This window comes from Echeneis naucrates, chromosome 13 (genome assembly GCF_900963305.1).
Source record: "Echeneis naucrates chromosome 13, fEcheNa1.1, whole genome shotgun sequence".
Classification (NCBI taxonomy): domain Eukaryota; kingdom Metazoa; phylum Chordata; class Actinopteri; order Carangiformes; family Echeneidae; genus Echeneis; species Echeneis naucrates.
The window spans coordinates 1,469,025-1,492,007 of record NC_042523.1 but is presented as its reverse complement, the minus strand read 5'-3'; the positions used below and the strand labels follow the sequence as shown (position 1 = coordinate 1,492,007).

The following is a 22,983-nucleotide window of genomic DNA, read 5'->3' as shown; positions in this document are numbered from 1 at the left end:
CAGCCTTTGGGAAACCACCTTAAATCTGTTTGATTGGTCTGTCATGGATTCAGAGTGAAGTGAATTTGTCTGTCTGTGTTGGTGTTCAGAGCTGGCTGAGCTTCCTCTAGTGCATCTGGATTTCTCCTGTAACAAAGTGACCTCCATCCCCACCAGTTACCGACGACTCACTCAGCTGCAAACCATCGTTCTCGACAACAACCCTCTGCAGACACCCCCTGCTCAGGTACACTGGCAGTTACGTCCATGACCTGCTGTTTGGACCTTAGCTCAAGACTATGACTTAGTGTTGTCTCTGTTTCTGTACAGATCTGTATTAAAGGGAAGGTCCACATATTTAAATATCTGAATCTGGAGGCCAGTAAGACTCCTGACCTCCCAGATTATGACAGACGACCTCTGACCTTCAACTCCTGGTCTGAACTCATCACACTCACACTCCAGACATGTTCACATTAGCACTTGTCACCATCACTGATTGTTTGTCCACTTATTACCTAGGGAAATAAGTACTAGGACAGCTGGTCTGAGAGACCTTCATGGTTTCACAATCACTGTCAGGCCCATTCAGTTATATCTGCTGTATGAATGCACCTGTGCATGTGTTGAGGGTACACAAGAATCAAACCCTAACCCCACCTGATCAGTCAAACTTGTGAGGCTTTGGGGTGGAGTTATGAGGATAAGGATAAATTTCCCACAGTGAATGCTGTCTCTCTTTATGGCTTTATGAAGCGAGGATCAATCTGGACACAGCTCAGCACCAAAAAAAACATACTATTCACATACATAAAAAAATTCAGAAGGGTAGTGTAATGTAAATAACCCCATCTCTCCCTCTCTGTGTCAGTGGTGATGAGCTGTACCCCAGTCGCCAATATGGAGCGCTGGATTCAGGTTTCAACAGTGTTGACAGTGGAGACAAGAGGTGGTCAGGGAATGAGGTTAGACATACACATACATGTACATGTCTTTACTCTGTGTCCTGCATGCACTCAACCTCACTTCCTGTCTGTATGCTTAGCCCACAGAGGAGCTGTCAGAGCTGCCCCAGAGGGTGGCTGAGATCAGCAGAGACCAGAGACTGAGACCAGCAGGGGGAGTAGTACAACTGCTAGCTAACGGAACACGTGAGTTCCACACTGAGCCTCAGTGAGGCCGTTCTCACCCAGATCCTAGAGGGCTGCAGACCTACAATTAGAATCCTGATGTTTTTAAGTTTCCCTCACTTTTAGCATTTTCTAGAGAAAGTTTACTGTGAATCATAATAAAGTGAATAATAAAGTAAATCACATTTTACAACTTCCACAAATATAAACAAACAACATAAATACTAACATTCCGAGATTGTACCACCATCTGAGGACACTTCAGGACTAACTGTGGACCACACAGGTTATCTAGTTCCAGGTGACACTTGGCTTATTGCATGTTCACAATAATTTATTTATAAATCTAATACAAAACTCATCATTCATCCTCATCTCACTAATCAGTCTAATTTCATGTGTGTTCCTGATGCATGTATATGCAGCTAGGAAACTATAATCTGATATGATAATATGATAATATCTTAAGACAAGATAGTCCTTTATTTGTCCCACAGTGGGGACATTTACAATTTTACAGCAGCAAAAGAGGGCGTCAGTGAAAAAGAAATAGAATTAGACAATAAATACAATGTACAGCATAGGTAATGTAAATAAGCAATATCAATAAGTAACATAAAAAAGTATGTACATTAGTACTATAAAAAATATGTACAAGACAGTCCGTTTAAAAAGTTTTGTGTGTGGTCTGCTGGTTGTGAAGTCTGACAGCTGCAGGAAAGAAGGACCTTCGATATCATTCCTTCAAACACTTTGGGTGAAGCAGTTTGTCACTGAAGGAGCACCCCAGTGTTGTTAAGATGTCCTGCAGGGGTGGGAGTCGTTCTCCAACATGGATGACAGCTTAGCCATCATCCTCCTCTCTCCTATCACCCCCACTGAGTCAAGGGGGCATCCCAGGACAGAGCAGGCCTTCTTGACCACTTTGTCAAGTCTCTTTCTGTCAGCGGTCGAGATGCTGCTCCCCCAGCAGACTTCCATAAAATGACAGATGACACCACAGTGTCATAAAAGATCTTCAGGAGTGCCCCCTGCACCCCAAAAGACCTCAGTCTCCTGAGTAGATAGTCTGCTCTGGCCTTTCTTGTAAAGTGCGGTTGTGTTCAGAATCCAGTCTAGTTTGTTATTTAGGTGCAAGCTCAGGTACTAAGGATGTCACCATTTCTATGTCTGTCCCCTGGATGTTCACCTGTGTCGAAGGGCAGGGTGCTCGTCTACGGAAATCCACCACCAGTTCTTTAGTTTTCCCCGCATTGATCTGGAGGCAGTTCCACTGGCACCAGTCCACAAAGTCCTGCTACAGTCCTCCGTACTCTTTTGTATCCATCTGTGATGAGCCCGACGATTGCAGTGTCATCTGAGAACTTCTGCAGGTGGCAGGTGGGTGTGTTCTAGGTCTGCAGTATAGAGGGTGAAGAGGAACGGGGCCAGGACCGTTCCCTGTAGGGCCCCCATGCTGCAGACCATCGTGTTGGACATACAGTCCCGGGTCCTCACCGGTAGGTGAGATAGTGCAGAATCCAATGTGTGAGGTGATGGTTCACCCCGGTGTGCTCCAGCTCGTCTCTTAGAAGTGTAGGCTGTATAGTATTGAAAGCACTGGAGAAATCAAAAAACATGACTCTCACAGTGCTCCCAGGTTTCTACAGGTGAGAGAGAGCATGGTGTTGGAGAAAGATGACAGCATCCTCCATCCCGATTCCCGGCTGGTAGGCAAACTGGAGTGAATCCAGTAATGGGCTCACCAGGGGACAGAGATGGACAAGGACTAGCTTCTCCAGGGTCTTCATCGGATTAGATGTTAGTGCCACCCACCTGTAGCTGCTGAAGTCCTTGGGGTGTGGAGTCTTGGGCACCGGAACCACACATGATGTTTTCCACAGCTACAGCACTCTACCCAGCTTCAGGCTCAATCCCGCACAGCTGATCTGCGCAGGACTTGAGGAGCCTGGAGCTGATGCCGTCTGGGCCCACAGCCTTCCTCACCTTGATATTCCAAAGCTGGCTTCTCACCTGGGTTGTTGTGAGGGAAAAGCTGGAGCAGGAGGGCTGTGTGTACTGAATGGCATGGGGTGGATGCTGGGTTGATGAGATGAGAAGTGTGGGGTGGCTGTGAGCTGAGTGTTGCAGAGGGGATGAAGGAGGAGCTGTCCGCAGTAGCTTGAAAAGTTGCTGGGGAGAGGAGCTGCAGCGCGGAGGACTGGGCCAGGGAAGGGGCAGATAAATTTATTGAAGAATGGGTTCAGGTCATTTGCCCACTTTTGGTCCCCTGCAGCTTGGGAGTCGGGTTCCTTGTGGCCAGATATGGTTTTCAGGCCTCTCAAGACTGCACTGACATTTTTTTGTTGCAGTTGATGCTCCATCTTCCTCCTGTAGGTTGTTTTCCCCTCCCTGATCTTCCGTCTCAGTTCCCTCTGCACAGCCTTCATCTCATCCTTATTTCCTGGCCTGAAGGCCCTCTTCTTCTCCTTAAGGAGAGCCTTTATGTCGGGGTTCTTCCAGGTTTCTTATTGGAGAAACACCGCACAGTCCTGATGGGTACGATGTTTTCCACATAGAAATTAATATAGTCTGATATGTAGTCTGTGAGACTGTCGATGTCCTCCCTGTGAGAATCACATAATTACTCACACACAGGATTTTTCATTCGGGGGCTTACGAATTTTAACTGTCAGTCACACATAGACACACACATACCAGCCCTCTATAGTATGCGCATATAATCAATCATATGAGCACACAGCCCCTCTGCGCTCTTGGGGGAAGGTTGAGATGTCTGCGAATAAGCTGTCAGAGCATTCTGGTTGCAGCTGCTTACAGTATTTTTATTTGTTTTTGGGGGGCTAAGACTCTTTTTTTTTTTTTTTTAGGGGGGGGGGGTCCCCTCTAGCGCAGTTAGTGTCCCCCTTCCTGTTTGCCCGCAGCAACTTGAAGCCGTCCAGCGCCACGTCCGTGTCTGGCGTCGGCGAAGTCAGCCAAGTTTCAGTAAATGTCATGATGCTGCACGGACGGTATTCCCTCTGGTGCCGGGTTAGCGCCGCTAACTCGTCCATCTTATTGGGAAGAGATCTCACATTCCCCATGATGATGGACAGGAGGACGGGTCTGTATCTCCTCCTTCTGGCGTGGCGATCAGCTATGGCACGGCTCCCCCGTCTCATCAACTTCAGCTCGCGGATAACATCGGTTCTTTCATGAGGCAGCACAGCGGTGTTAGCGGTGATAGTTTTTACTGCAGGAAATGTACAATCGGGAATGATGTGCAATGACTCTTTGACATTAATACTCAAACCACTTCTGAGAAAACAGCCACGTATAGATTATAGACAATTGGCCACTGAACTGGTCAGAGTTACCAGTTACCATGAGCGACAAGTGCACCCCCAACTGCCCCATAAGCTCCCATGTTATATTTAAGTGGAATATTCAAGAAAAAACAAGAAACTGATATTTAAATTGCGTTGGCTGTGTTTGGCTGGTTCTTCTTTTGATCACAGTCCAGTTAGTTTGCTGATAGCACATACAGTTGCTTAATTATAGGCTCTTGTTGCAGAGAATTCTTTCCCTGTCTGAACTTAGGGAGCCAATATAGTGTAAGTATCTGCTACTGTGTGCTTGGTATTGTGTTGCATTGAAATCCATCTATTAGACTCAACAGCTTAATTTATCACTCACTTGATTCAATATTCAGTTCAGACTGAGAAGTTCAGCTTCTCAGTAATAATTCAGCTACAGCCAAACGAAGCTAATGCCAGCTAACTGAGGGTTATAGGAGGCAAATGAAGCTAAAATGCACGAACTGCAGGTAAAATTGAGCAGAAATTAAATGTATATTCGTCCTTGACTTTCATGACACATTTAGATAAAACACATTATAACATCAATGACAAAACACATGTCTGTTTAAGATCCGTTTAAAAAGTCAAAACAAGCTCCATTAAAAAGAGTTCTAAACGCTTAAATTTTGAGCACATTTTGATGTAATGTAGGAGTGTAAGATGCTAAAAACAAATTAAAATAAGTTGAGTGGGACTTTAAATTTAGTTATCCTTACCATTTAAGATATCATATAATAACTGGGGCTTTCTTTGCCAAGAAAACTAGGCAAAGTAGTAACTGAAAACCAGGAACGTGCACAGACACTTTCAGTGGCTATTGCTCTTGTAAAAAAAAAAAAAAAAAAAGGGCATGCCCACCCTGATTTGAGGTAACAATTGTTGGCATCTATCTGAATAGAGAGAAATATGGTAATTTGCAAATGGTTTTAAATTCTAAAGATTACAGGATAAAAAAAAAAAAATCATACTGTTTTTCCAAAATATTGTATTATTGTTCATACAGTTTCTTGTAACTAGTTTTAGCAGCAATATGATTTTGAAAACTATTGCATTACTCGGACTTCAAATGTAACCTGTTTGAATTAAGATTATTATTAGTTGATCGATTCATCATGTAAAGTAAAATTAGATTCAGAAAACTTTAAAAATGTATTTATTACATAAGTATTTGATCGTACTTGTATATCCATAAATGAATACCACAAATTGTCTGGATTTCAGTCATGAAAACTTTCAGCAAAAGGCTCTTCTTTTAAATCCAACTCAGCTTTATTTTCAGAGCAAAAAAAGCAAACAAAAAAAAAAAATGCTTCAGGTGGACCAAACTTTTTTGTAAATACAGTCCACATGCTCTGTTCAATATTGGTCCAGCACAATGTGTTCCTATGACTATACAGACACATTTTTTTAGTTTTAGTTTAGTTATATGAGCTAACTGGAGTTAATGTCATAAAAATCAGGGGTTCTTAACCTTTTTAACTTCTGGGCCCAATTTTCCCAGTACAAAGTGGCCCAGAGCCCATCCAAATATTAACACTTTCATTTTAATTAATCCGAGTCTTGGTTTGATTTGTATTCAATAACTAAATCAAGTCTATTTCCAGGTTAACAAGCTAAAACCTTGTGAAATAAATTATATGATACACTGTGGTCATCTCAGACATTTATTTGTAGTGTGTATGCAAATCTGCACATACAACAACACTGGGCAGGCTAGCAATTATAACAAATCAAGTTGCTATAAGAAAAACCCACCAGTTTTCCAACTAGCTTTGGATGTTTGGTTTCTAGATGCCACCTTAGTTTTGAAGGCTTCAGTGCTCCATTAGCGTCATTGGCGTTCACTCAACACTTTGGGCTCTGCCTCCCTACTTCCATTCACAAAGCCAAACTTAATAAATTCAGGGTCAGGGATGAGAATAACGGCGTTCATTTCTTTTAGGCACAAGTAATCTAATTGATTACTCTTTCCGTCTTTGCAACTCCATTACTGTTACTGCCAAAATATGTGGCACATTACTATAATTGAAGCTTTTTTTTTTTTTTAATCAGACCAACCAGATCTCTGAGCTGTTGAGACTGGCTGAGGTAAAGTAAAATTTCAAGGTGAGCCAATCAGAAGTATTGTTGTAGTAGTAGTAGTAGTAGTAGTATGCAATGAACAACACAACACGTGAGTCAGAAACAGGAAGGCAAGCCCAAATAATCCAAAAGCAGCCTTCTCTAAATGCAAGTACAGCTACTAAGAAAGCCCTCCAAGAAATTAAAGGAACGAATGTAATGGTGAAGTGCATATTATGCCCTTCATCTTATACATCTTATAATTGAACCTGCACATGTATTTTAAGTTCCTTTTAAGACGGGTGGAGGTGGCTCCAAATTCGAACACATTTGAGCATTTAAATATTTACTTGACAATAAAGCAATAGTTACTTTTTACGCAGTTATTTTTATAATTTGTAACTAAGGTTTAGTTTAGTTACTTTTTGGAAGAAGTAACTAGTAACTGTAAGTGATTACATTTTAAAAGCAACTTACCCAACACTGGTCAGGGTTTTACTTGCGCCTCACTGCCTGATAAGCCTGATAACTGAACGCTCTGCCTCCAGATTTACTCTTGGAGACTCTAGGAACCACAAATAAACCTCCATCTAGAGAGCGGAGTGGCCTGCTCGGACAGTAAGGAACTATGAGCTCTCTGAGATATGATGGAGCATGGCCATTAAGAGCTTTATATGTTAAAAGAAGGACATAGCCTTGGTAGGGCTTTTACAAACAAAAAGTAACTCCTTAGATGACTCAGAACCCTGGTGTCGCTCCAGCAAGCTTGAAATCAACAATGCAAAATGCAAGAACTAAAGAACCAACTGTACCATTGTGGTTGAAACCATAGATCACTCATAGTATCTTGGTACAGGTCTGGACTCACAGTGGAACATCTCTCTAAATACAGAATGTAGCTGTAAATATGATCACAATGGCTGTATCTTCTGAGATGGCTCATTACGCTTGTAAGTTTAAACATTTTAGAAATTGTGTACAAGAGTTATAGTAAAGGCCAAAAGTTTGGACACACCTTCTCATTCAAAAGGTGCTTTGGAAAGGATAATTATTATCGTGTATGACTCCCATGAGTTTGGAGGACTGCATCCATAAGTCTCAGCAATGATTTATGGATGCATGCAGAGTCCTGAATCTAAATTCACCTCTAGGTAATATGTCTCTACCACACCTGTTTGATGAAAACATAATTAGTCCACTGATCAATTTGATTGATGATCTCAAATGTCTGTCTCATCAGACGTAGAATTGGAGCAGATAGACTTCATAGACAGCTGTGCAGGAGAGGAGGAAGAGGAAGAGGGAAGGAGTCAAGGTGGAAGGGGAGGGGACAGTGCCAGCCTTAGCTGTCAGTTCATGGCCTACATTGAGAGACGCATCACCAGAGAGGTAAGAGCCCTGCCCAGTGGGAATCATGCCTGAACCTGTCTGAATAATATATAGAGGACATGAGTGTCACGTGTCTCAGGTCCTGGTCTGAGGTCATGTCAGTTTAAATAGTGTTGTCAGGTTCTGAATATGTCAGCTGACCTGTTATGCTCTGGTCCCACCTCTACAGGTGTGAGCTGGTCTCTGATCAGCAGAGTGATTATTGGAATTGATTTGATTTTGTAAAATACTCAGTGACTTCCTGTTTGTATCCAGGGTTCTCCAGTCAAAACTAACTCCTCCAGGACAGAGGACACAAGGAGACACAATAGGTACACACACGCCTGCACTCACACATCCTTCAATTTTATTTGTTTTTTTATTTATTTTTTATCTGAATTCACATCTAAGCTCAGAACATGTTCCCTCTTTCTTTGTGTCTATCCCTCTCTCTGTATCTGTTTCTCTCAATCTTACTCTCTCTCTCTCTCTCTGACTTTCTTGCATCTATATTTTTCTCTGCCTGTCTCTCTCTCTCATCTGCATCTTGCTGTCTCACTCTCAGAAGTGTGGTTGATGGTGTCACAGTGCCCTCCACCCCCCAAAACCAGGTAATGCTTTCCCCTCCTGCTCTTTAATATCAAACATGAGAATAACAAGTTGATCATGCTACTGCCTCTCCTCTCCTGTCTATCTCTCTTTTCAGAAAGGAGGGGTCAGTCCACGAGGGGTGGAGAGGATGAGGAGGGAGGCTCAGCTTGCTGCCCTGAGGTACGACGAGGAAAGACAGAAGAACCATTCCCTTATGAAAGACAACGTCACCAGTTATACCAAGGTACCACCAGTTAAATCTGTGGGCAGGAGTTGGGATTATAGAATTAAAATTCCTTGCTCAGACAATTCTGCTATGAATTTGTATAGATTCCAAGGAAAAGAGCAAATTTTATGTTCACAGTGAGATTCAGATCAGGAAAATATTGATTTGTCACAACATGGATCAAATGATGAAGCTGCTCTCGTCAATTCTTCACTTCCTACTGTTGTTTCACAATAAAAGCCAACCAGGAAAAGGAATAACACAGGACCTGTTTGTAAAAGAAGTCACCCGTAATTACATCAAAATATATCTTCCCTGTCACAACTGTAGACCACATTAACAGTTAGCTGTGAACCTGTATCAGTGTTAGGCTACTTGGGTGATCATCTGATCTTTTGTGTGAAAGTCACAATCAATAGACCCAACATCAGCTGTTTCTCTCTGTTGTTTTCAGTACAAAGCTGCACAGAGTTTAACAAAGTCCAGTCCAGACAGTGAGGTGAGGCCGTCTCCGTGTGTGTGTGTGTGTGTGTGTGTGTGTGTGTGTGTGTGTGTGTGTGTGTGTGTGTGTGTGTGTGTGTGTGTGTGTGTGTGTGTGTGTGTGTGTGTGTGTGTGTGTGTGTGTGTGTGTGTGTGTGTGTGTGTGCGCGCGCGCGTGCGCGCGCGCTCAGAAGCTTCCTATGTATTAGAAGGGGAAAGTGTGTCCAAGCTTTTGGTTAGGTTGTAGCATTGGCCATGCAACTACTCAACCAGTCAATCATGATGCTACAGACAAACTCTAAATTGAAGAGCAGTGTGAGGGGGGTTGTGGCCTATAACTGCAGCCAGTTAAATTTATTGTTAATCTGATCACATGACATGATTTCAGCTTCATGTTTTCCCACTATATTTGTTGGATCATATTCAGCACTCGCTTTCTGGACTGAATTTCTAGGCCAGCACAGCAACTGATAATATACATTGATGGTGATGATCAGAATAATCAAACAATTTCTGACCTTTGGTTGTTACCCTTATTTCAGCTTCACTGCCTTAGTTTTGCGCTTCTTTCTGTTTAGACCATGTCCCTCTATCACCACACCTGTTCACCTGCACATAACATCTATCTGTGTTTGTTAATGTGTGTGCCATTGATGTTTGTGTTCAGACTGTCTACCCCTCCAGACGGTCTACCCACACTGATGACTCAGCCCTCTTCATGGTAAGAATCCCCCACCCCCCTATAAATGAACTGACCAGACAATAAAAATGTATTCATTAGCCCAGACCCAACAACGATGTGAATCATGCAGATTTATGTTTCCTAATCATGGATCAACAGATTCTCTTTATTTCCTGTGACTTTCACATTAAAAGCTTCTCATTGCATTATAACCACTGTGGCTTGAACTCTACTCCACACATATACAACTAAATGTGACTTGACGTCCTCTTATACACCCAACAATGTCCATTACAGGGTTTTATGGAAACCCTAAGTATCTTTCAAAATGTGTATTAAAAGAAAAATGTGGTGCCCAGAGATGTAGCTCAGTGGTGGAGCTGCATGCAAAGGCCATCTGGTGTAATAACTGTGGCTAAATCAATCATGCAAGTCACAGAGCTTACTTGCTGGCGACCCCAAATAGGGAAAAAGCTAAAAGAGAAGACAAGAAGAATAAAAAGGTTCCACACCCGGGGGGCCTGGCTAACCACTAAGTTACACAGTTACATATCTAAATTATTCTCATCTCAATTCATCAATTTTCTGACTCCACTTGGTTTATCTCCACATGACTCAACATCAACACACCTGTCCTGTCAGCCCTTCACCATCCTCTTGTGCTGTCACTTGGCCTGTCCTTAATCATTCTTTTGTCCAGACTCTGTCCTCCCTGCTGTTTAAACCTTTGCAGGTCCCCTTTAGTATTTCTGGCAGCAGATTGACTTCAGACCAAGCTTGTGCTGTAGTTGTGCTATATTTATTTTGGTGGAGTTGTTGTATTTGTGCCACATTCATTCTGTGTTAATCGCACAAGACCGTAATCAGAGGGTTTCAAACTTACCGTTTTCAGTAGGAGCTGAGCTGATTGACACATATCAGCTGAAACAAGTGGGCTAAGACTCTCCCACCCGAGCCAGAGACAATAGCTCAGGATACATGAAACTGTTGGGCTGTAGTTGTGTTGTAATTGCTCTATAGTTGTGTTGTCTTAGTTGTGTTGCTGTAATTGGAACCTTGCATTTTTGTGGTGTAATTGCACAGTTATTGTTTTGTTGTTGTAGTTGTATTGCTGTGGTTGTTTTGCTGCTGTGCTAGGGTTATGTTGCTGTAGTTTTGCAGTAATCGTTCTGCTGTAGTTTTGTTGTTGTTTTAGAGAGCAGATGTAGCCCTGTCTGTGTTCACTGGACTGATGTGTCAAAATTATGTCAGTTAATGTTAGACTGTAACAATATCATTATTATGAATTAACTTTTCTTCTTTTTCTTCTTCTCTCTCCTCCATCTTTAATCCTTTATTATCCACACATATTATTTTGTTCTCGTGTTATTTTTTTTTGGGGTTGAGTTCCTCATGATTTTTTTCATTCTTTTTAGTTTGTTTAGTTTGTCTATGTAACCTCAGTTTGTTCTGGTGTTTGAGGTTGACTTTAAAACACCATAAAGAGACGACCTTGTACACACCAACAGGTGACCTCTAAATCCAGCTTTGTGTCTTTCTGTAACCTGATGTCAGATTATTACAGTGATGACAGTGTGAACCTAAGGAAAATCAAAGGTCACTGAGAAGTTGAATCAAATAGGTGATTGGCTGGGGCTGAATGTTTATGGGCCTAAAAATAAAATATCTCTCTTTTACTTATTTTCTATTTTCTTTGTTTTTCTTTTTTCTTTTACCAACCTCGATTAAGACTTCTAATTAAAAATTTTCCCTTAATAAAAAGAAACTTCAAATGACAAAGAAATTATTCAAAAGTTAAGGTGGCAAAGTGTCAACATTTTTTTAATTGTGCGTTTATCTCAAATCATGATTGACTCTGGTGCCATTATTATCCAAGTGAAGTAGTTGTACGTAGCTGTCCAAGATGGGGGACCTGATTGTACATCACTGTGCATGTGCATCTCTCATGAGTAATCAAGCAAGCTTATCCAACTCTGAACTACAGAAGGAGCTTCCACGGCGGAAGTTAAAGAGAAAACCAATTTTCATTAAAAAATAATCCTACACTACAAATTTAAATTAATTGATAATTTCATTTATTGCCCAGCCCAATTAGTTGAAGCTTAAAGGTCAGTCAGTTGAGCAGTTACGGGTCACAGCTCCAGTAAAATGTCATATAATTGCAGACTATAGGGCTCTTATATTCTGTCTGTTTCATCACTTTAAGGCTCAATCTCCTCCTGATTAAATGTTTGACACAGTTTTTTAATAAGGATGTTAATGTCAATAAAGGTTCAGGCTGTTATCAATAAGTTTGAGTTTTCTTGGTTTGTCCATGTGAATATAAGATGCACACAGAGCTCAGAGAAGTTGAGATGCAAACATCTGCTCCTTAGACCTAAAGCCTCTGAGTTTTAATTTCTGTTAACCTTGAAACTTTCATCTTTTTATTTCTTCTGTTATCCTACTCCTCTCCCCATCATGTCAGTGTGCGACTGCGGTGTCTGTCGAGAGCTGTCATTCTAATGCTTCTGATACCCCTGCCTCTTGTCTGCTGCAGGTACTGCTACCTGCATGCTGCTGCTACTGCCTCTGTCTGTCACTGGAACGAACCTGAAATGTTTTAACTCTCATGTTGTTTGAGTCAGCTTTCTGTTTGACAGCTTCACACTAACTGATAAATTTCACGTGTGATTGTATTGGATATATTTTCAGGGACTATGTATGGTTTTATTCGCCTGTCTGTCAGGTATAGATAGTGTATAACTGTCCAATGTTGTCTTTGCAGGGAGAGGACAGAGCAGCTCTGTCTCCTACAGGTAATGCAACAGAAATAGGGCCCTAACATAAAGTTTCTCAGCTTTTACTGTGCCTGACTGCAGTTTTTCTTCTAGCCAATCGGTCACCTTCTTACCCCAGCTCAGGAGGTGGCTTCTCCTGTCGGATGTCCAGTCTGAGACCAGAGAGTTTCCTGTTTCATCTCAACCAGAAAGAAGAGAAGAGGAAAGGTCAGCATTTCTTTTCCCTGCCATGAAGCAAGGTAGCAGCTGTATTCGTTTAGTTTATCTGTTACCTATTGTGTCTGAGGCTGCTGTTCTCTTTCGGACCTCCAGGTGATGCTGCTGCTGCTCCTCCTCAGACCCAGGAGGAGGCTCCTGTTGCTCCTCCTTTTGTTGGAGAAGATGCCGAGCTGGTGGAGCAGCTCAGAAAGGTGAGGATGACTCGGGGATGTAAGGGGGAAAAGTAGAGTAAAACATACTGAGCCAGCTATTGTCTGTTCCCACTAATACCCCCTGGTGGAACTATGACACATCATGTATTTTGTGTATTGATTGATTAGTTTGCTGATTCCTGTGCTTCATTATGTCTGAGGTTATGTGACCCACAGAGCAGTCCTGGCCCTGAGCACATCAACCCATATATTACATCAAATCTGACTCATGTTCACCTCTGTCTGTCCAGAACATTGAGGCTCGTCTCAAAGTGTCGTTGTCAAGTGACCTGGGATCCGCTCTGACAGATGGGGTGGTTCTGTGCCACCTGGCCAATCACGTCAGACCTCGGTCGGTTCCAAGCATTCATGTCCCCTCCCCTGCTGTGGTAAGGACAGCTCTATGAAAATACACATAATTATCTCTCTGCTGCTTCTGTTACTGATAATAATCATGAGATTATTGCCCCTCCCTCCATGTCCTGCAGCCTAAACTTACGATGGCCAAATGTCGAAGAAATGTAGAGAACTTCCTGGAAGCGTGTCGCAGGATCGGCGTCCCACAGGTAATACACACATTAACACACACCATAGTGACATGTATATTAACTAATAGAAATTAATGAATGGGTCTAAATCCACATATTTGGACATATATACACTACAACGTGTTTAACATCATCTGTCAGGCCTGCGAGGGTATGAAATGCACTCTGGGGTCAAAATGTCTTGTTTCTATGAGGATAATAAATCCCTTACTTCTGTCACATTCCTGATATATTTTCTAAACCTGAAAATTTGAATTTGGAAAGACGAAACCACATAGACCAGAAATCAAAGATTGAAAGGATAGTGATAAAAATTACATTTTCAAAAAGCATACAAATATAGGGCAATAACTAATATTTAAACTATAGAAATTTATGATGAAATGAGAACATAAAAGATAAGTTGTTTGAAAGAAAATAAAACCAGAAATAAAAGCTTAAGTTATATATATATATATATATATATATATATATATATATATATATATATATATATATATACCCAATAACAAAAGTCTATTAAAATGAAATAAATACAAAAAATGCTGATAGAATGAAAGTGTACGAGCAACACCTTAAAATATATCAATAAACTAACTGAACATTAAATAAAGAGATGCAAGTCCGCTAAAACCAGACTAAAAATGTTGGTAAGAGAACATTTCCTGCTGTTCTCAGGTCACTGCTGATCTCCTCTTCCCTTTTTTTCTTTTTTTTTTTTCTTTTTCAAAATTCTGTGTTAATGCTGGAAGGCAAGCTGTCTGTAGGAAATATTTCGAAGTCAGTTATTACTAAAAGGACAAGCTTGACCTGCAGGACTCCATTGCTTCATCTAAATCTACCAGTTCAGTGTCCCTTGGCATTTTCACTCTAGCGTCATTCCAAAATTTATATTCAGTCCGAATGAACAAACACTGTTGAATGTAGTTGTTGTAGAACGAGCTATAGGAATAAGACAGTCACAGTCTGCTCAAAGGCACGTTAAAGCAGATTCATAGTTTTCTTAGTCTTTTTTTTTTTTTTTTTTTTTTAAGCCTTTCATGCAAGAGATGATAGTTGTCAATCAAGGCTGTGACCTCCCTTTGTGGTCCTCATCTGTCAGGGGGTAAAAAAAAGCTTTTTCTGTTAAACTAACAACTTTTTTTCTCTTTCATCCTCCCATATTTCATTAATTTTTTTCATTCTGTCTGTTTCACTCTATTTCTATATATGTTTTTTATTTTTTAATTTTCCCTTATTTTATCTCACTCTGATACACACATCCCCAGGACAGTCTTTGTTCAGTTGGTGAGGTCCTAGATGGGAAAAGGGGTGTGGTTTATGGAACAGTGGGTATGTTGCTTTCCATGGCACCTGCCCTGACCAGCCCCTCCCCTCGGTCACAGATGGCTGGCTTTGCCCTCTTCTACCTTTCTGTCATGTCAGTGCTATGTGCCATCTATGTACACCTGGCGCCACATGTCTGAATCCCACCTGACCACAAAAGATCTAGATCTGAGTTTATTCCACAAATACCTTCCTCAAAAACACGATTCCCAGCATGAAAAGTGTAGCTGAATATTTGTGGTTAAACTTCTGATCTCATAGCCTGGTATGACAGGTCAGCAACTGAATGCTTTTTCTGACACTAACTTAATTTGACAGCCCATCTCCTTCATGTGGTGTTATGTATTTAATTATTGCATCATGGTATGGGACAAGAATGCATCAAGAGGAAGACATCCAGGAAACATCCTGATCAAATTCTCCCTGGCCAACTCAATGGACTCACTTCCAGTTTTACTTCACTTTTCTTCTGCCTGTCTGAGCCCCTCACCAGATTTGAGAGTAGGTCCAGCCATCCAGTGAGTTAAAGTGATTTCACCTGTTTGTGTCTGCAAAGTCAACCATGACCACAGGAGGACAATCTTGCTCTGGCATCAATGACCACAACTGCAGACCTATTTGAATTGATTGTTTTGACTTGATAGGTCCTGATGAATTATATAGTTAGGGCTGTCATATCTTTACAGAGAGAATCGCACAGGTGAAAAGCCTCTTCGTTGTAGTTTTGAAGTTTTTCCAGTGTTGAATCCTTGTTCAGAGCATGTTACTTTGCTGAGGCACTAATTATGGGGTTTAGTGAGAGTCAGTCAAAAATTAACCCAGTATTTCATCAAACAACTTAAGTCTGAATCCTGTCAATTTCTTTAAGTCTAATGATGTTTAACATTTAATGTTTGCAGTTACTTTGTGCTTATTATAACTGTGATAACTTAAAAATCAAATCACTTTAACCTTTTATGTTCCCAAATTCCTGTTGAGAGGGCAAGGAATCCAGTTGCATGACTTGGACTCGGGTCATTCATCTGATGACTTCAGGAAAGACAGAAGAATCACAACCCCACTGTGACTTGACAGTTGACTCATGGCTTCATTCGGGCCAAAGGCTTTTCGCTTGAAATTACTTGCTATCGTATCCAAACCTTCTCAGACTTGTTCATTTTCTTGAAAAATGAAAAGGAATTTAATATCATGATTATAGTGACTTAAGTGACCTTAGTTAGTGGTTAGTTGGGCTTTAGTATTATCACAGTATTATTAAAATAGGGTGTTTCAAATCATAAAAAAAATACAACTTGAAATCCCTACCAGTGATAGGGTCACGTAAAAACACTTTGTCTGCTGCATGTCCACCAGTTAACAAGAGACATGTACCTCAGAGAAGATACACTAAATATAACTTCCACCTGCGTGGTCTTCTCAAACTATAAACACAGCAGCTACAACAAGGCTTTTTGACTGTCAGGTGTAGACATACAACTCATGACTTTGAACTTGAAGCACAAATTTTTGGACTTGGACTCAGACCTGGGACCTATTATCGTTGATTTTTGACAAGTTTGCCATGTCTGTCATCCCCAGGGTCTTAGATCCCTTGAAACCATAGAGAATCACTTGATCCCTCAGGTGAAATTGAAACTTGGTGACCCCCAAAGCTAGTAGTCGACCCTGAAACTTATTTCTGAAGCTTCGCCCCCTGTGCCTTATGTCTGTTTGAGTTTATGTGTGCTCTTCTTTGTTTTGTAACTTAACTAAGAGCCCCCATGCCCCTTACTCTGTATGTAGTTTGCATTCTAGGGTTGTCTCAGTTTGAGCATGATGGGATATTCCCCATATTATTTTGTAGGGTTGGGGTTCATTGAACGTAAATGAATTTTTAATTGTCCTGCTAATTGGTCACTGAATATAAATTCCTCTTCCTTTTTGCCATGTCTTGGCCTAAATGAGCTGAAATGAATGTTGTGAGCTGCATGGTCCAATCCCTTGGCCCAGTTAATGGAAACGTGTTCCTGGATCTGTGAAGGCCAAAACCATCCTCAGTGTGAGCAGTTGTTTCCTCTCACTACATGTTGTGACCAGTATGACCACCATGTCTAATGAAGAAGGAATTTCTCCAACACCAACTGTGCTGTGTCAAAATTGAATGACAAAACCAACCAGCAAACAGACTTTGAAACCACATCAACCCTAGTGACCACAGACCTGGTCACTCCTTTGACATGTCTGCTGGTGTCTCACATTTAGTGCCACTGCTTCCAGTGTTGTCTGTCCTGATGCTGATGTAAAGACAAAATTTTTTTTTTAAGTTCATTTTTTTAGAATGTATTGAAACACAAGAAGGACCTTGTACCAAAGGTTCTGACATGTTAAGGTCCTCTAGTTCCCTATGAGACGACCTTAGCCCTAACAAACAAACATGATCAGGTCTAATTCAGCTCTGAACTGGCTCAGTGGTTTGGGCTTCAGCTTGATTCTTGGTGAAAGAGAAAACATTGATTTGTAAATGTAAGAAATCAACATGAAGAGTGAGGATGATGATCAGGGTAATGTGTTGGGAGTGTTTTTTTTAAAGACTGACTCTTGTGATGTTGGAGACTTCTCACTCTGAACTGTTAATAAAATGAGCTAAAGCAGTGACTCATCTGTCTCCTTAACACTCCACGTCAACTTTAGCATTAGCATTCGTTGCTTTGGTCTTATTTTTGTAGTTTTCAATAATAATATTGCTGTTATTCAGCTCAAACTGAAGAGGAGGTTACAACTCGAAACTTTTGTTACTCAGCACATTTTAAGCCTTGGTCTTATCAATTTGTTGAGATGTTTAGACTGAATTTCATATTTTCCTTTTTCCTTTTTTTTTTATTTTATTTTTATTTTTTTATTTTAAGTTGATGTCATTCTCCCTGCCTATGTTTTCTGTTACCCTGTCAACATTTTTCTTTTTTGTTTTTTACATTGATTTAATTTATCATTTAATTTTTATTTTGTCCCATCACCACCCCACCCCTCCCTCCCTCTGCATCTTCTGATGTCTGTCTCTGTAGAGTCAGTTGTGTCTTCCCCTTCACATCCTGGAAGAGCGAGGGCTACCCCAAGTGGCTGGGACCGTCAGTGCTCTGCTCAACTTGGCCCCACCCCGACACCCTGTCAGCACAACGACCACCACATCATCCTCATCATCATCATAATCATCAACCAAACCTGGACCCTTCGTCACCATGTAGACGGCACTAACAGCACCAGCACCATCACCATCATCAACATCACCACTGCACACATTTAGTCACCTCAGGACACCGGCCACCAAATGAGTTTTTGTCAAAACCTACAAAACAGCAAGTCAGCATCTGATGGAGACATGAACAGGGCTGAACATAGTGACACAAGCTCAAGTTATATTTTAAAATGATCAGACCTATACATCTAAATTCTCAGTTTTCCGGTCATTGACATACAGGGACAGCAGATGTAGGGAGAAAAGTCTGACCAATTAAATGTTCTTTGAGACATGGCAGCTGTTTTTGAATCGTAGCCAACTTCAGCAGCAGAAATAATCTGCATCTGAGCGCATATTTATGAAATGTTCTTACTTTTCTGTATTGAACTTTTATTTTACACCTCAATTCATGGTGAGGTATTGAAAATATTTGAACTCTTTACCAGATAAAATTTTTTACACATGAAAAGAGACAACATAAATGATTAATTTTGACTGACATTTTAGGGTGTAGTTGGTTTGGAACTACTCCACTATCCCATTTTATCTACTTGTTTTTTCTTGCATTGAGATTGGCTAAGCTACCAGTCAGTTTGAACACTGTTACAGACCAATGTGGAGGCTGATGCACTCCTACTTTTAAACAGTTTGCCATTGACATTATTGACCACTGATTTTATTAAATTATTGTGGCTCCTTCCACTTTGACACAACAAAGAGCACAAACTATAAATTAAAATTCAAAGTTTAATAAATAAATGGACATTCAAAACCAAATGACCAAAAGTTTTACAAATAAACTGTTATATAAATGAGCGAAGAGAGCGTGCACATTAAACTAATACAGCTAGTTCCTAACCAAGTTTTAACAATGACTTTAATGGAACCTGCTGCTAACAACAGCCAAATCTTAGTTGGATTGGAACTGATGCACACGGCTAATTCATATTTAGGCAATCTACTGTTGGTGATAAAAGCTTGCAACTAAAGGGGTTATGTATAACTAACTTTAGCAGAGTGCATTAGCATTAACAATAAAATGTTAACACCGATGCAAATGGAGTAGAGGCCATGCCAACACTGGTAAATTCTAGCAATAGTTAAAATGAAGCAGCAGTAAGTCAACATTAGCTCACATTATAAGGATAAGCTAAAACAGCTAACATTAATTTACTTGATGTGAAGCCAATGTACTTGACAGCTAAAGTTAGTTCACACTTATTAAAGAAAACTGCTAAAAAAAAAAAATGCCAGCATAGAAGTACAAACAGGAAGTATTAGTTGGTTTGAAGATGCTCATTGCTAAATTTTACTTGAAGCTACTTAATTTACTTGTAATTTCAGTTATTCTCTCACATTTAGCTGGCTTAGCAGGCTAAGCTATCATTTCAAATATGACCTTACATTAACAGTTTCTAGCTGTGAAATTAATATAGCTTCATGAGAACACTAGTTAATTTGGAGTTGATTGTCCAAATGCCCCAACTTGTAGACAAAGATTCTGAACATATGTAGAGTAAATGGTTATAAATGCTTGTTTTTGCTCATACTAAACTTAGCTATTATCCATTTAGCCCTAATTGAATTGCCTCAGAGAGGTTTGACGCTAATGTAGCTCAGTCTGAACACTAGCTCTCATGTTAGCTTTTACCAGTTGAATCTTCAGCTCTGTTTTTAGTCTCCATGAGATCCATGCTTGAGCTTAACTGTTCACGTTCAAAGAAGCAAAATCTGTTTTTTGTGGTTTTGGTTTGAGGTTGACTTGACACTGACAGCTCAGAGACCTGTCAGCATCTTTAAACCCACAAAAGATGGACGTCTTCAAATCATGGCTCACATCTTTTTTATTCCTTTCTTTCCTCTGCTCTGATGGAGGTTTTGTAGTTTCCGGTTAGATAGATGTTATCAGCTTTTTGAGACTATATCAACTCCTGATTGACCTTTGACTTGTTATCAGGACCTTCATTGCATTTAACTGGTCTTTTAACACACACACACACACACACATGCTCATAAGGTGGACTAACCATTGATATCTCTCACCTTAATGATCTGAATCTCCAAAAGTATGAGGACAACCCTGTCTATTTACACTTTACTTTGTTTTATTTATATTGCTCTTTTCAAAAGATATTTCTAAGTTACTTCTGATTGAGCATAAATGATGCACAAATAAAAAGAAAACAAAGATTAAGAACAAATATAGTAGTATGTAATAAAAGACTTGCAATGTAAAATTTTTAGAATGAATGATTACTTGTGCTGCTTCTTATCCTTGTTTCTTGCCTGGTAAGTGCAAAGACAAGTATTAGATCCCATCAAAAAGTGTAAAAACAACTGAACCATCCTCTGAATAGTAAAACGTTCTATTCTCGAAGAGAAAATCTGACTTTCAGAATAAAAGTGGGAGGTGTAAGTGATTTTAAAAATAATGACAGCCAGGAGATACCACAGTATTTCTGGAAAATATCTTAATCATTCAACGAAAGTGATGCTACTTGTTACTTTCTTTGGATGGTCTTGATGTGATTGGGCAAGGTCAATCAGGTGGTGAGACATCTTCTCACTTTACGCTCCTCATGGTTGTTGCAAGGTAGGGCATTTTTCGTGTTTCACAGATGATTCTCCTGAGCTTACACTAAAACCTTGAGTAGGCTCTGTGAACCTGGTTTGTTCAGCAGCTGACTCCTCTGTCAGTCATGTGTACAAATATACCCTGTAAATATGTACAGCAATTCTTTCTTGGACAGATGCAGTTGGTCAAAGGATGAAGGGTAGCTTTTTAAAAGTCAGAATGAGTCAACAATGGATTCTCTCTCTTCTGGTTCAGTTTCAACTGTGACCACAACCACTAGTGATGTCACAGCAACCTGGAGTGCACCTATGAACTTGTGCCAGATCAGTGAAGTTAAGCCAGTAAAGAGCCATGGAGTTGCTCTGCTGACAATGCTAATGTTAATGGACTAATCCACCACTAAAGCTGGGAGTCATTGCCCGCTCCTGTTGCAGGAGTGGAGTTCATCATGTGATAACTGATAAAACGTAATCAATTCACACCTTCAGCTGGCCATCATGAGTCAGACTCTACTTTATTCTGCTGTTAAAGTGGATCATGTTTGCACACATTCTCTAGTTTTAGCCTTTTTACTCCTATTCATTTGCCCAGTTGTTGTTATTATGGGTTCAGTTGGACGTAGCCTCTGGTTCAGGATTTTAAAAAAAATATATTAATAGCAATGTTAACAGGAATTATTATTGTTGTTGTTATATCTGTCCGTAATGTCTGAACTTCAATGATAGGATGGATGACAGGTTGTTTTTTTTTGTTTGTTTGTATGTTTTGTGTGTGGTGGTGGTGGTGGTGGTGTTTTTAACTGCCTTTTTGCTCTGAGAGCTCTGGCAGTTAGATATGGGACATGTGGCTGTTGCCTGTCAGTTTAGTGCTGAGCTGATTGTCAGCAACAGACACTGGCACTCTTTCCTCTGGAGACATCGACACACAAAATCTGCTGCAAGAATCGGACAGTTTGATCCTGCTGCGCCTGAATGCAGTATTGGACCTTCAGTGCCGACCTGACACTTGAGGCCTTTAATTACCCAATCCGTACTGGATACGATACTAACGCTAAGGGGCAGCTGCAGGACCTCAGGAAGAAGACTCTGCCCTTAAGTGAGACCCTGAAGCTTGGTACTGCCCCAAACAATGCCCTACCAATCAGTTGCTGCAGATACTTGTGTTCAGACGCACTTGATTCCTGAATCACAGTGAGCAGTGAGAATCAGGAGTGTGAACTTACTGTGAGTCCAAACCCAAGCCCACAGTCCGCTGAGCTGAGGTGCTGGACCCACAGGTGAACCTGATCAAAGGCTTTAGAGATGGACTCTAGGTTGTACAGATTTCTTTTTTCTTGATGTTTCACCTGTGGTGGTAACGTTTTCCTGCAACGTGACAGCGAGGTGGTGTGGTTTTTAAAGGACATTCCACCATTTTTAGAGGAGATAAGCAGACTGTTTTACAGGTTTAAGTTTTTTCACTCTTATATTTGCTGACAAACTGTATAAAAAATTTGGACACAGTTGTATGAAGAGTTGACTTCAAGTCCATCAAATAAATATTTTAATTTGACTCTTCACTGGTTTTGATTCCACAGGTGGTGCAGTGGTCCTTCAAATCGGAATAATGGTTAAGTTGATTGTGGTGGATAAGTCTTCCCGAAGAGGTGGTTCTGGCCTCTCCTCCCATCTCTGTTTGCTGGCTAGTTAAATCAGCTATGTGGACCTGCAGTAAACACAATTGTCCGTGCATGCTCAATTACATCTATTATATTCATCAGTATTTCCCTTCACTAGCCATGCAAGCATAGGGTTAGGATTAGGGTCTGCTGCAGCCATTCACATTTTCCTGAGTAGATAGTTTGGAGCTGGAATGTTGCCTAAGTGCAAATTCAAAAGCCTTCATTTATATTGCTCTTCTTTTTTTCTTTTTTTTTTTGATCAATTAAATTTGGACAAAAGATGTACTTTAGGGTCCAGGCTTTTATGTTGAGCACACTGAGCTGGGCCTGAGAACTCAATTTCAAGTCAGTTTGATGGGTGTATCGATGATCATACTCAAGCGCTACTCATTTGAGTATCCATTACTCTAATAACATACCTGTAGCTACACTTATTCTTGAAAAAAAGGCCACGAGTCGTACTGATGTCCAGATTCAGCCTTTATTTCTCCTCCTCCTACTCCGCTGACGACACATCTTTAGACACCGTGAAAACTATGGAACATAAAAGTCTGTGTGAGGCTAATGCAGTGTAAACATTAAACAAACAGAATACTGTATGCTCAGGTTATATAG

At 40.6% G+C, this 22,983-nt stretch overlaps 1 protein-coding gene across 1 annotated transcript in view; it reads left to right on the top strand.

The window, feature by feature from the left end:
* lrch3 (leucine-rich repeats and calponin homology (CH) domain containing 3) overlaps positions 1-19,451 on the top strand; it is a 28,864-nt gene extending 9,413 nt beyond the window's left edge. The window contains exons 5-21 of the mRNA XM_029517468.1: positions 90-226; positions 310-416; positions 851-944; positions 1,025-1,130; positions 7,749-7,897; positions 8,153-8,208; positions 8,445-8,487; positions 8,583-8,711; positions 9,148-9,192; positions 9,841-9,894; positions 12,323-12,394; positions 12,623-12,653; positions 12,729-12,842; positions 12,948-13,045; positions 13,297-13,434; positions 13,534-13,611; positions 17,961-19,451. Of these exons, the coding sequence (XP_029373328.1) occupies positions 90-226; positions 310-416; positions 851-944; positions 1,025-1,130; positions 7,749-7,897; positions 8,153-8,208; positions 8,445-8,487; positions 8,583-8,711; positions 9,148-9,192; positions 9,841-9,894; positions 12,323-12,394; positions 12,623-12,653; positions 12,729-12,842; positions 12,948-13,045; positions 13,297-13,434; positions 13,534-13,611; positions 17,961-18,104 (1,595 nt within the window). The 3' untranslated portion in view covers positions 18,105-19,451. The remainder of the gene's footprint in view (positions 1-89; positions 227-309; positions 417-850; positions 945-1,024; positions 1,131-7,748; positions 7,898-8,152; positions 8,209-8,444; positions 8,488-8,582; positions 8,712-9,147; positions 9,193-9,840; positions 9,895-12,322; positions 12,395-12,622; positions 12,654-12,728; positions 12,843-12,947; positions 13,046-13,296; positions 13,435-13,533; positions 13,612-17,960) is intronic.
* The last annotated feature ends 3,532 nt before the right edge of the window (positions 19,452-22,983 follow it).